This window comes from Pezoporus flaviventris, unplaced genomic scaffold, assembly GCF_033815535.1.
Source record: "Pezoporus flaviventris isolate CSIRO_AGI_PZ_B2104156 unplaced genomic scaffold, CSIRO_AGI_Pfla_v1 ptg000047l, whole genome shotgun sequence".
NCBI lineage: Eukaryota > Metazoa > Chordata > Aves > Psittaciformes > Psittacidae > Pezoporus > Pezoporus flaviventris.
This window is the reverse complement of record NW_026892595.1, coordinates 15,279,732-15,293,792: the sequence shown is the minus strand read 5'-3', so window position 1 is coordinate 15,293,792 and position 14,061 is coordinate 15,279,732. Positions and strand designations below refer to the sequence as shown.

The 14,061-nt window shown below is 40.4% G+C and overlaps 1 protein-coding gene across 1 annotated transcript; it reads right to left on the bottom strand.

Moving 5' to 3' along the window:
- Positions 1-641: 641 nt before the first annotated feature.
- Positions 642-12,184, bottom strand: GTPBP10 (GTP binding protein 10). Its single transcript, XM_061468438.1, has 10 exons — positions 12,064-12,184; positions 11,352-11,545; positions 11,181-11,272; positions 9,967-10,111; positions 7,490-7,563; positions 6,468-6,520; positions 3,481-3,588; positions 2,902-2,979; positions 1,828-1,951; positions 642-1,099 (listed from the first exon to the last, which is right to left on the bottom strand). Exons 1-10 carry the CDS (start codon positions 12,094-12,096, stop codon positions 882-884), a joined length of 1,119 nt encoding a protein of 372 aa, XP_061324422.1. The 5' UTR covers positions 12,097-12,184; the 3' UTR covers positions 642-881.
- Positions 12,185-14,061: the final 1,877 nt, after the last annotated feature.

The window sequence follows — 14,061 nt, the reverse complement described above, 5'->3', positions numbered from 1 at the left end:
GAAGCTGCTGATGCATTCAGTCTTATGTTGCTTTGCAATCAATATAATACCATTGAAATAGAAAACATCCCATACATCCCATCCCAAAACATACAATAAAGCACTTGTTTGGTTTCTTTTTTATTTTTTTTCCAAAAATAAAATGCATGCCTGCTTATTACACAAAAGCCGGAACATAAACTATTCCCCAACTGTTGAAAAGCAGTTATCCTTTCCTTCACTAAAAAGTAACGTGTACCCACAACTCCATAAAAGGAAGAAATCCCAAATGAAAGAGTGGGAATTTGGAATCAGGATTTATATCCTCAGGAGTATTACAGCAGACACTGGCAGCTGTGAAATAAAACCCTAACATTACACATCAGCTTTGCTTTTTTGTGTTCGTACAAGTCACTTCCTTGCTGCCATTTTTTTGTTTCCTTTCAATCTTTAGAAATAACAACCCCCCCCACAATCTGATGCCTGTTGAAGTAGCGGAACTGGTTCACATTAGAAGTACTGCAACCTGGAAACCTGCTCCATCAGAAACTGCCCCTGGTGTTTCCAAAACATGGAATAGTTGAACGTGGTCCTTTGCTACCTCTGTGAGTTATATTCCTTCCATTCATCTCATTTGGCAAAAAATACTCCAGAATCACTAGTTGTTAAGCAATACTTTGAGTTGCACATACTTTGATCTTTACTCTGTTGAGTCGGTAGTCAAGGTAAATCACAAAACCCTGTTTTTTTCCCCACTGTGCTCTACCCAAGTGCCAAAAGACACTGAACCAACGTGGGGGAGGGAGCAGAGAAGTGGGCAGTGGTGGCAAAGGGAACAAAAATTAAACGGGTTCATACATATTACGGAAAATACTAAAATGTGTTGTATCCAGCCACGAATACTATCTTCTATTCATCTGTTCTTCTGAAGCATGTAGAAGTAGTAGTTTCTTTTTCCGATATTCTTCATTCTCCTGCTCTGCTTCCTCAGCTATGGACTTTCTTATACTCGCTTTCAATTCCTCAATTCCTTCTCCAGTTTGTGCAGATATAGGAATTATATCTTTGAATTCGAGTGTATTTGCGGGAATCATTTCTTCTTCTACTAAGTGTAAGTAGTCTGAAAAATCATATCAGAGGAGTTAGTATAACCCCAGTGTATCACTACAAAGCCCATAGAAGCGCACTGCATTCAGAAAATGAGCTTTAACAAATTTCAGTAAACATACTTGCAATTAATATCTAATTTATTATTTGCTTAATCTTTAAAAAAATAGCTAAAGGCTTTGAAGACAAGCACTAACACAACAGTTAAGCCATACTTACACTCTCATGAGAAGATTCTACACCTTCCTTTAAGATGAGTACAAAGAAATGCCAAGTTGCAGGATTTGGGATATGGATGGTTTTAAGCTTTTCTGGTTCTTACACACTCAAGGGAAGAAATGCACCCCAAGGTAATAGCAAATTTGAAGTAAAACTATATAGGCCTGTCCAGTATTTTCACATGCTTTGGCCAGAGAAATGTATATACATCAATGTCCGTAAGGGGACCTTCAACAGAGGTTACTGTTATCTAACATATCTAGACTGGAAATTTACTCTTCCCTATCATAGTTTGGAAAGATCTTCTAGGACATCTCTATTTATTAAAGTACTACCCCAACAGTGAAGGCAGCACTAAAAATGCATATAAACAGAGCTCTAAATGCAGGAAGTGGTTTTAAAACATATGTTCAAATAATAAATTTAATAGCTGACTTCAGCTTCAAACAACTCCTAGCCAATGCAGTTAACCCTTATGAAATCTTATGACTTGTTGAACGCAATCATTGGAAGTTAATTTACCTTGAGGATTCTGTAGTTGTTTCATAAGTTCGTTCAAGTTATCCTTTGCACAAGGCAAATCCATCTTATTAATGGCAAGAAGCGCAGGCTTTGTTAGCAGTTCCTCTTTGTACAGTTCCAGCTCCTTGAAAGATAAGTAAATTTGCCTTAGTAAGTATTTGCAGTTTAATAAGTGCTACTTCAATTTTATGTCAGTCTTTCATGCCTAAGCAGCTGTAAAGGTGCTCAAGGTGGATGTATTAAAGCAACCTGTCAGAAGAAAATAATGTTCAGTGACTTCTTGTTCAAACACAGATATTTCAGGTAAACAGGCTGGCTGATTCTGAAACAGCCTCCAATAAAAAGAATGAGGTTTCGGTTTGTTTTTCTGATAGCCAAAAACACAAAATCCATTTCAGAAAAAGTTCAGATCTATAAAACGTGTAAGGAAATTCTTTGGAGAGTTTTCTGATTTTTAAGGACTTAAGTGGACTATGGTTAACATCAGAAATAAAGTCACAACTGTGAGTAAGCTAAAAATGAACAGCAATAGCTGAAATTCAGAAGATTCCTCATCTTAAGTTGTGTAGCCAGAGAGAAAACAGTTGCTAAACCTGAAATTACATAAAATGCTTTATTTTAATCAGAAGCAATTGTAAGAGATGGAAATACTGAATATCTGCACAGCTGGGGCCTGACGTCTCATGACCATTAGGCTGTGCAGCAAGGGCACCAAGGCAGGGATTTAACTATACCCATGTATTTCTATTTCCTAAAATGCATCCAGACTGGGGAACTGAACATGATGTGTCTTTTCACCTTGACTGTAAGAAATATCCCATATGCTGCACACATTAATGAAGGAGCAGTTGTGCCCAAAATAAAATAGAGCAGTTTAACCTGGACAGTTAAAAATAAAGATTTCATAATTTTGAAGAAGTTTAAGCTTGTCTGCATTATTATTATAAATCCAGAATTATTATTATTATAAATCCAGAAGACACACTAACATTTTGAAAGTTCTTAATCAGAACTGAGCCTCTTTCTTGCCTCTACATGTAACTACAACCATCAACTGGGAAGATGAGGACTTACCTTTGTTAGAAGCAGTATAGCTTCAAAGGCTGTTCTGAACTGAGTCTTAACAGACAGTTGAAACCCAGAAATATCAACCTGAAAAAGTGACACAAAACCAAGCTTTGTGGTATTAAGTTATGCTACAGTATCAAAGTACTCTCCATCAACTAATTTGCAGTACAATGTCCATGTACATGCCCTCATTCCTGGGAAATGACAGAGGGCAACTATACACCAAAGTAACACTACAGACACTGGAAGAAGCATGAACTGGTTGGTTTTGAGAAAAGGTTTGATTTTTAAACCTCTTCTTTATGGGATCTTACAGAAAGAAAGAAGAAGAAAAATCATCCCGTGCTTTAATTATACTTGGAGCAATTCACTGCTCTAAATTAACTGGCTATATTCTATTGTATTTAAGGCCTTAATTTACCATCAGTTGTTTGAGCATTCCATTCTGAAAACCATACTGCAGCTACATTTATCATAAACATGCAAATTATAAACTACTTCCTACATTCCAACTACACTGCAATAAACATGCATCTTATTTACTGCACTTTGATTTCAATAAGCTGTAAATTTTATTTCACTTACAACTAAGAGAAGCTGTTTGGTTCTTTCTACATGTTTGAGAAATTTGTGGCCCATCCCTCTGTTTACGTGTGCACCTTCAATCAGTCCTGGCAGATCAGCTACCAAGATCTACGGAAACAAGTGTCAGACAAAATATTTCCAACAAGCAAAAATGGTTACTTTGAACCATCAACATCTATTATCATTTTACAGAAAACAAAAGAATCCAGACAAGGAATGTCAGGAATATCTTTGAGAGACTCCTTTTACAAGCATGTGTATTCCTTGGAATTGGGTGGGGGATCAGTTCTCCAGCAGTTCCATCAACTTCCAACCAAAGCCAGCAGAGACTGTCCCAGTGGAAAGGTATTTTGTCATTTTCTGTGCTGGTTGAGAGGGTTGTAGACAGTTGTAAAGGAGAGCTGAGACAGACTGAAAAAGAGCAGTATGCTAAAGCCCCAGATATCTACTCAGTAACTCACAGAAAGCTAAGACAGTGAGGCAAAGAAGAACAAAAGTAGGGTTGTCAAATCTATCCAATACCCATTTAGACATCAACTGGATTCAACTGAACAATACCCTAAGCCAGCAAACAAAATTTCCAGTGTGCTACCTATGGCAGAAGGGTGCTTTCTGCTATGAGTGAGTTACACTCCCATTTGTGTTACACTTTTTAATTATTATTCATTTCCTAAATACTTGAAGCCTTCCTTCAGAATTTTCCATGAAAATGTGACATGAGATACAGCTGGATGAACTACAGGCTTATAACTAGAAACAGGGAGAGAACAACTGGAGAGTTAGAACAGAAGCATCCACTTCCTGGTGTGATGGCTTTGGGTGCTGTAATCCCATCAAAAGCAGCTTTTTCCCTAACTTCAGTTCTTTCAAAGAATATTTTTTATGGAGCTCATAAAAAGCCCCTCATATTCTCTCAAAACAGCACTTGGTTCAGATATTCTGGCAGATGATGAAAATGGTTCTGCTAGTTTCCATGATCTGGTATCAAGATCTGAATCCACACTCCTCTTACTCAGATCCTCTACTTTGTGTCTTTTCCAAGCAGCAGTGACACACAGCACCAGGTAACTTGCATGTAATTTCTCCTTCAAAATGTTCTAAGATAAAATAAGCAAATTGCTACCTATTTCCTAAAAAAAAAAAAAAACATGTTCTGAATTTAAAAAAAAAGGATGTAATGAGCCACTCTCCCTGGAATGCTCCAGAACAGTCACCTCAATTACTGCTCTTAATTATGCTGGTTTTTTTTTCAGCAGTTGCAATACTCAGAGCTGAAGTACTTCCTCTTATTCACAAATGTTCCCTGTAATCACAAATCACTAGTTCCCTTGAATTCAGAAAAATTTTTTTTGGTCCATATAGCTCCTATATATCACCCACATTCTAGTATAAAAAGCATGAACTGCAGATACAGCCAACAATAGGGTCACTCTGTAAGAGACAAAAAAACTGCAGGAAAGAAAGCCACAGAGTGCAAGTAGTTCTGCTGGAGAAAGATAAACCAGTAAGAGCAAGAGGTCCCGATCCATGGCAGGTGGGTAGTTTTTCAAAAACACTATAAACAATCCTGTTATTTGCAGCCAAGCTTTCTAGGACAAACTACCCTAAACCAGCAGATAAAATGGACATACAAAAAATTTCCCTTAGATGTGTGCATCTCTACAGGGAACCTGACAAAGACTTACTTCCTTTAATGCACAGCTTTGTAAAAGGATGTTAAATGAAGGTTTCAAGCATCAGCTACTGAACCCCCTAAGATTATTGCTTCTGAAAGTGAAAAGAGGAGTTTTCTGTCTTTTCACATCTGAGAAGTAGCTTTTCTGGTTAACTCATCTGAAAACCTTTTATGCATTTGTCTTTAATCTTGCAAATGATAAGTCCAGTACTGCATATATCATACCCTTCAAAGACAAAATAAAAGCACTTCAAAGAACATTCAAGCTTGAGGAATGAAAATGTTTGCTGTAACCTTACGTGAACTTGTGGTCCAAAATCTACTAGTAAGAGTCTCGTTTAGCACTGGTTTTCCCACAAGTGGATACTGTAGAAAGGATTCCAGGCACCACAGAGTTACCTGAAAAAGCTGGGTGGAATTTGGGTTCACAAAAATTAAAGTGGTTGGCAGTAGCTCCACCAGTCCTCCAGAGCTACAACAAAAAGAACTGGACCCAGCTACCTTACCTCTTAGATTGTGCACTATCCTGGCTGTTTGGGCTGTCATCACTTCATACTATTTTATGGTTTATTAAAAACCAGAAAAATGGACAAATAAAATAAACCCCAACAAAACAAAAAAACCCACAAACCAAAGAAATAAAACAACCCAAACCAAAACACCAAGCCCAGGGCAAACCAAAACCCAAATGGAAGTTAGATCAGCCAACCTAGAAAGCCAAAACAGTAAGTTACAGTAACTAAGTTATATTCGCTAAATTCCCTGTCATTCACTACTGCAGATCTGCCACTGTTTAAAAATATGCCACTGTTTAAAATCCATTCTTAAAATTACTTATTCATTCCAGAGCTTTCTGTATAGTCAACTTGTCTAAAATCTGCCTCTTCTAAATAAAAATAACAGGTTAGTCTCAGAAACAATGACTTTTTTTAAAGTCCTGAACAAGAGTTAGAACACAGCAATCTCAGTTCCACACACTAGTTCACAACTCTAAGGTTATAAAAGCAGGATTAGAACCACAGAAAGGAGACAAGGGTAAAGAAGCCATTTTCCAAAGTGACCTGAAGTTAGCTCAACCTCATATTACATATTAGCATTTGGCTTTAAAGCTCTCTTATTATTTCATAAAAATAGCACTTTCTCCACAACTCTCATTAAGTGCATGTCATTGCATTTTATATGTATATATTATAGATACACATATGAAAAAAACCTACAAAGCTTCCCTTTTCTTTCTGAAATTATATTAAGCAACATAACTAATCATTATACACAACTTTAATGAACAACCAGAATGAACTTTCATACCAACCTGCTTATAATCCGCATACATGATCTTACCTAGTTGAGGCTGTACTGTCGTAACTATGACAAGGGAAAAAGAGAAGGGGAAGAAAACAAAACTGTTTTTAACATTTTAGAAGATGTTCATGTTACAAAACATTTAAACGTTGTGGGACTTATTTAGATTAAACAACTAGTAGCAGAAAAAAAACAAGGCAAATGGAATTTTAAAAATTACTGGAAAAGGAAGAAAAGCAAACCAAGAGAAAACAAAATCAGACCACCCAAAAACCAATGGCTAGCCAAGTCTTGGCACCCTTTCAGTTCTGTCCTGTCATCCCCAAAAGGGATGATGAAGGAAGTCTCAGACACAAAAATTATTAACCACTCTATGGAAGAGCTTCCAAAGAGGAAAAAAAAATTAACAAAAGGCAAAGTGAAAACAGGCCTCTTCACACTGAGTTAAAATATGAAAAGGCTGCACTGAATCAGGAGTGGTGCAAGATCAGTAGGCATTACTGGTATTTGTACTCTTTTTAATTTAAAACTGATCAGATAATTAAACCTGATTTACTGATAGAAAAACAGCAAAAAGATTTCTGTCCATTTTTCAGTGAAGAGATTCAAAACCAAAATCTTACTTTGCTGGAAGAACAGGTGGTAGCGAATTCCAAACCATACAAGATGTTTATGTAAACGAACTTGGTGCATGTTTAGTAGGCAAAGGACATTACACAGCATAGTCTCAGATGCAGTTAAATGGGCTGAGACTAAAATAAATGTTAAATAGATCCTGCATGAACTTCAGCTTAGGTTGAAGCACTAACTAGAGGGGGCATACATGAAAACGTGAGGTTGTTAAAGGGACTTGACACTGAAACAGCAAATTTCTTTTTGGAGTATTTCTCATAATTAAAAATCTGTGTAACACATTTGACAGGCAACATGGTTATACCTTAGTCTTTATTATAAACCTGCAAACCAAGTCAGAGAAAAGACTTTTTGCTCTCATGAAATATTACTGCTCTAAAAGTAAGTGTGTGAACTTACATGCATAATTTGCAATCTCAGGTTTGGCATGAGAAACCTTACTTAACAAGGATGATTTTCCCGCATTTGGAAACCTACGAGGAAAATCAGGATTTATACACTGAATAAACAAATATGTGGCTCCTTTGTATTTTATTACCAAATACCCTAACCAAACTCAATGCTATCAACTAATTTTTGCAGACTCAGTTACTCTTAAAAAAAAAAAAATAATCACACCCCCAAAAATCACCCTCCCCCCTAAAACCACATACAAAACCTACCACCCACAAAAAACGGACCAAAACTGAGATGATTACTATTTTTTAAAAATCAAATCTGAGTATTTTTTCTAAATCCAATAATGCTTCCCAAGGATGCCAGCAAGAGAGGTATGTAAATGTATGTGTAATTAGATGGAAACACAGCATAAACAAGTCTACTTGAATTCAGTCTTCACATGCTATAGCTGATTTTGTAAAGTACATTTACATTCTAAGCACCTGCAGCAAATGCATCTCATCAGCTGGATTTAGTCTTTTGGAATACAAATCATGGTTAATTAAACAGTCCACAATTTAAGTACCAATGATACCTATGCTACAGTTTTGCCAATGTAGTAAAGCAGCTGTAAACTCTGCACAGACGGAGGCTCTGTATACATATAGACTGAACACACAGTTTGTACGTTTTCAAGGCAACAGAGTTGTATGAGGGATCCTGAAATTAGGACTAACCAGCTTTGTTTCCAGGTAAACCAAAAATAATACTGGTGAAGCCCCAGGAGCTGGTATGTGCAGATCTGACTGTTGTAACCTTTTCTCTTTACAAAGGTCAGCTATACAGGAACATTCTCTAAAGGGTATGGTAGCTTGTACAAAAGCTTCTTCACAGAATACATCTACCCATTTCTGTTAGGTTTTAACAGAAGCCTAAGTTAAAATTAAAATTGTAAGACGTGCTTATTGTAATCTTATTTTAAAGATTTAAGGATTGTGAAAGACACAATAGCCTTGATTCATGCCAAACTTGAAGCTTATTCTAACAACAAAGGATAGACTATAGTGCTTATTCACAGCATCTGTTCTATACAGAACATCATACAAGACTTATGTTCCAGTCTAAGTTACAGAGTTATTCAGCACAATGTTTCAGTGCAACAGTGATCAAAGAAAACTTGTGTCCACAGGTAACTAAACATTGGTCACAAGATAAAAAAGCATGCACCACATAGAAAACCATATACTCTCCACTTGATTACATACAGAATCAAGACCTGTTAACAGGGACAACTAATTAAGAACATGAGCAAATGAAAAACAATACCAGTACTGCATTAAGGGGCACCATAAAGGGGTTGTGTAAGAGGCTTTCTTAAAAAAGAAAGAAACATCATAACTCTTCTTGTCACATGAAAACTATCAAGGGTAGTTTTAATGTGCTCTGATGTTGAAAGGTATCTTTAACACATTCTGGAAGGTTACTCTAATCATAACCTCAAGTGACTATTTTGTTCCCATTAAGGCACAATATGCTCTTTGAAGTGTATGCTGTAACCTACACTACACATGACAACCTGTACCCAAACCTGATAGGTCTTTCTCAGACCCATCAGTAACGTTTTTTATCTGATCTAATAGCAAACCACTTCCAAATCTCCTAAAGTAAAAATAACAAGCACAAAGAGATCAAAGTACAACCACAAACTACTGGAGGCTGATTCATACTCTCAACAAGAAAATATGCTCCTCTAATTAACTGTGATTCTTTTTACCCATTTTAGAGGGATACTGTCAGCTAAAATACAACCCAAAATGCAAGATTAAAGAAGTGCCAGTGTTGTAAAACTGTATTTTCACATACTCTAAAACAAGAGCAGGTGGAGGTTGGCAGTAGATGCTGAGTAGAACTTGTATACAATACTTACAACAATATTTTTACAACTGTAGTTTGTTGAAAGCTTTCTCCAAACGAAAATACATTTATCTGCAATGTTATAAAGTAGTAATATTGAAATGCAAGTCCTATGTTCTTGTTTGTAATTACTTCCTTCCAAGCTGTTTATTTGGGAGAGTAGGGCACATCACCTTTGAAACTCTCTTTAAAACTACTACTGAGAGTATCCACTTATGCCAGTACCACCAAGTCAAAGATGCAATACGGCCAGTGCTCTTGGCTCTGTCTTGCACCTGCTACTTACTTAATAAATATTAGTTAATACTATCTTAATAATCACCATCATTGAAAAATTTGATTAATAATGATATATTACACTGACTCACGAAGCCCTTCACAAACAAAAACATAACCAGTACTTTCCAAATTTTAAAATTAATTTTAATAGGTTTAAGCTCTGATTTCTGCAAACTGCAAGTTATTTAAGTGGCAATGTCAAAGTACAGTAGCACTCATCCTCCAAACCCTCAAATTCCTTTGAAATCCCATTTGAAATTTACTACTTTATTTTCTAGTATCAGTTCTCAAACTACAGTACTTACCCAACTAAGCCAACATCTGCTATAAGTTTCAAATCAAGACGAACAATTCGCCTCTGACCTTTGCAAGGCACAAAGTTTGTGGCCAAACAGCCTCCAAGACCTCCACGTGCTGCCAAGAATCTCTCTCCTGCTGCATTAAGCTCTCCTGAAAATAAGTTCACCAGTGAAAAAACACAATACCCGCAGGAGTTCAGTTGTGACTTCACACTTTATCTCCAATGAAGAAACAACTTTCTGTGCACCTCCTTGCAAGAGCTGTGCACTTAGGGTCATGATATTTTTCCTTCTTTGGAAACAAATGAAATCAATCACACCCCAGTTTTGCCTTCTGTCATACAGTTAGTCACTTCAAGAAAAGTGCTAAGTACAGGCAGGCAAACTATGGCAAAGATGGTAGTTCTGAAGCCTCCAATATTTGAGTTCAAGAATGCAAGGAAAAATCCACATTGATAGAGATGCAGCTACAGAAAAATCTTCAGAGGTTCCATATTCTTTCATTAAGATACAGGCTGTGTATTTCCCTTAGGGTTAGAATAATTATAAGATGAAATGCAACATTTGAGTATATAATTCAGGGATACCTTTAGACGCTCACATGCCTACATCATAAACTGTTCTTGCCAAACATCAAATTTTGCTCCAAATCGAAATAACCTCTGACTTTAGTTTCAACAGTATGAGGAGAAAAACTCTGAGAAACTGCAAAGAAAACATTGAGATCTATTCCAAGAGCACTGTATTGAGAGATCCTCCTAGTTACTATCAAGCACCACTCTTTAAAAAAGAGTGAAAAGTAGGTATTATAGATAACCTGAAGAGTTGACACCAATGATCATTACCTTTTAACAAGTGTCATAATTCAGCAGTTACAGGGTCACCTGAGTTTATGGACACCTAATTTAAGTAAGGTCATTAATGATTCTGTGGAGGATCAGTATAGCTTCCAGTCTTTAACACTTGCTTGCAAGAGCAATTTTCTTTCTGCTGCATATAGTGATACAAACTAACTCCTGCTAATTTCTGGAAGGGATCTTTTCCAACGATTTCCACAGTTTTTTGTTGGTTTTTTTTTGTCAACTCTGTCTGAAAGAAAATACACACATATTTTGGGAAATGTGTAACCTTAAACATCGTAGTGTCAGAAGTCTGCTAAATGCCATCAATAAACATGACATGATCTACTGGATAAACTAAAATAGAGCAAAAGTTCTTACCAATCTGCTTGCCATCATCACAGAGAACTGAAATTCCCAGAGGCACACGAACTTCACAGTCTTTTCCTTTTTCACCTTTTAGTGCTTTAACACTGGGAGAAATTGAACCAGGCTTAGTAACTGCTTTCTGGAAAAAATGCATACAACAGCTTCCATCGAACAGACCCTTACCTGCTGTTGGCTCCTGTTCCAGCTACAAATCGCTTCAGAGGGTATTTCTCCCTAATGCTCTTTAAGGTAATTCTTTCCTGGGCAACGAACCATACATCGCCACCTCTTCCTCCTTCCCCACCCAGGCGAGGATAACCCATGCCACCACTTCCTCCTCTCACATAGAGCCGTAAATCATCGACGAAGTTGCCATACTAAAACGACCAAGTTTTATATCAGTATTAAGTTCTGTTTACATTTTGTTGTGTAGAAATGAGTGTAAAACTGCTTCGGTATAACTTTGATGGCAATAATTAAAGCCCAGAAAGCAGACGCGTAACCCTCAATAATGTCTTTTAATAAGCGAACTGTTTGACCTATCTTCCTCGGCAGCCGTACCTCACGGCCGGCCCGCCCTGCAGCGCCCCAGGCAGCGAGCACGGAGACAAGCGTGGGACCCTGCCGGCACCTCACCTCGCCTCGCCTTAGCCCTGCACGTACTGAGGGGCGTGCCCGCAAACAGCCGACCCGCGGGCTAGACAGGGGAAAGGAAGTGGGCACTCGGCCGGGCCGTGCCCGCGTACCGACACGGCAGCCCGCAGCGGAGAGGCTGCGGGGCACAGAGCTGGACCGCGGCTCCCCGCCAGCCCTTCGAGCCGCCCGAACGCCACCTGCGCGGGGCTGCTCGCACGCAGGCCCCGTCCCCACCACTCCGCGGGCCGGCCGCACTGACCTTCCGCAACACCGCCGCCCCGCCCCGCACCATGGCCGGAGCTACCGCCTCAGCCCGGGCCCCACTGACGGCGGGAGAGGAGGGACAGGCAGGGGCAGAAGCAGCACACCCTGAGGCACGGGGCAAGCTCCAGGGTGCGGGTCAAGAGGGAATACCCAAGGTCTCTGCTGCCAGCCGAGCAGCGCGTACGGCAATGAACAACCTCCCAACTTCCGTCCTGCCACAGGCGAGGCGGAGCCGCCTCCCGCACGGCTGCGCATGAGCGGTGCGGCTCGCCGGTGGCTTGTGGTTGCTCTGCGCGGTCCAGCCGGGGTCTGACGTGGTTGCGGACCGGCGAGGGCCAGGCCTGGTTTGATGTAACAAGTGTGTTCCGCGTGGCGCGCTGCTCGCTTCTGTCGTCCCTGCCCCACAAAGCATCTCAGGCCGAGAGGCCCCGAGGCGATTCTGGCCGAGGTGCGAGAAGGGGCGCCAGGGAGGAGGGCAAGGCCCCAAGTGCTGGAGCTGTGTGATTTCGGGCTTCAGTATTTGCTGTTGGGTTTGCCCGTGAGGCTGGCCCCATTACAGCGTGTTGGTCATATTGCTGGTGTGCTCTCCCTCAAAAAACTGGGACCTGGCCTTCAAACAGTGCTAGTTTCTAGGATGAGGATGACCGGTTTATGGCTTTGATAACGCTTATAGCACGTGTCATAAACGGTGACAAATGAGAAATTATTTTATACATGATTTGGTTTGCACTTAAACAGGAGATTGAGGTTGCGTGTAAGGAAGAAAGTGTTTACTGCAAGGGTAGTGAGGCACTGGAACGGGCTGGGTGGGGAATCTGTGAATGCTCCATCCCTGGTGGTGTTCAAGGCCAGGTTGGACAAAGCCTTGGGTGACATGGTTTAGTGTGAGGTGTCCCTACCCATGGCAGGGGGGGGTCAGAAGTACACGATCTTAAGGTCCTTTCCAACCCTAACTATTTTATGATTCTATGTCACCCAAGGCTCTGTCCTACCTGGCCTTGAGCCCTGCCAGGGATGAAGCAGCCACAGCTTCCCCACCCAGCCTGTTCCAGTGCCTCACTACCCTTGCAGTAAACACTTTCTTCTTCTGGGCAACCCATTCCAGTGCCTCACCACCCTAACAGGAAAGAATTTCTTCCTTATATCCAATCTAAACTTCCCCTGTTTAAGTTTTAACCCGTTACCCCTTGTCCTGTCACTACAGTCCCTAATGAAGAGTCCATCCCCAGCATACCTGTAGGACCCATTCAGATGCTAGAAGGCTGCTATGAGGTCTCCACACAGCCTTCTCTGCTCCAGGCTGAACAGCCCCAACTTTCTCAGCCTATCTTCATATGGGAGGTGCTCCAGTCCCCTGATCATCCTCATGGCCCTTTTCTGGACTTGTTCCAACAGTTCCATGTCCTTTTTGTGTTGAGGACACCAGAACTGCACACAATACTCCAGGTGAGGTCTCACAAGAGCAGAGTAGAGGGGCAGGATCACCTCCTTTGACCTGCTGGTCACGCTCCTTTTGATGCAGCCCAGGATACGGTTGGCTTTATGGGCTGCGAGCACACACTGAATCTGGCTCATGTTCATTTTCTCAGCCACCAACACCCCCAAGTCCTTCTCCACAGGGCTGCTCTGAATCTCTTCCCTGCCCAGCCTGCAGCTGTGCCTGAGATTGCTCCGACCCAGGTGTAGGACCTTGCACTTGGCATGGTTAAACTTCATGAGGTTGGCATCAACCCACCTCACAAGTGTGTCAAGGTCCCTCTGGATGGCATTCCTTCCCTCCAGTGTATCAACCGAACCACACAGCTTGGTGTCATTGGCAAACTTGCTGAGGGCGCACTCAATCCCACTGTCCATGTCACCGACAAAGATGTTGAACAAGACCGGTCCCAACACTGATCCCTGAGGGACACCACTCGTTACTGGTCTCCAGCCAGACATTGAGCCATTGACCTTTGAGTGTGGCTATCCACCCAGTTCTTGAGGTGTCCCTGCC

Bases quoted from the DNA above. Each gene is read 5' to 3' on its own strand.
- GTPBP10 (XM_061468438.1), bottom strand. From the start codon at position 12,096: ATGGTGCGGGGCGGGGCGGCGGTGTTGCGGAAG. The intron at 6,521-7,489 runs GTAAGTTCACAC...CCCTTGTCATAG, and splicing joins TGAGATTGCAAATTATGCAT to TTACGACAGTACAGCCTCAA. The intron at 1,952-2,901 runs GTAAGTCCTCAT...TTATCTTTCAAG, and splicing joins CTATACTGCTTCTAACAAAG to GAGCTGGAACTGTACAAAGA.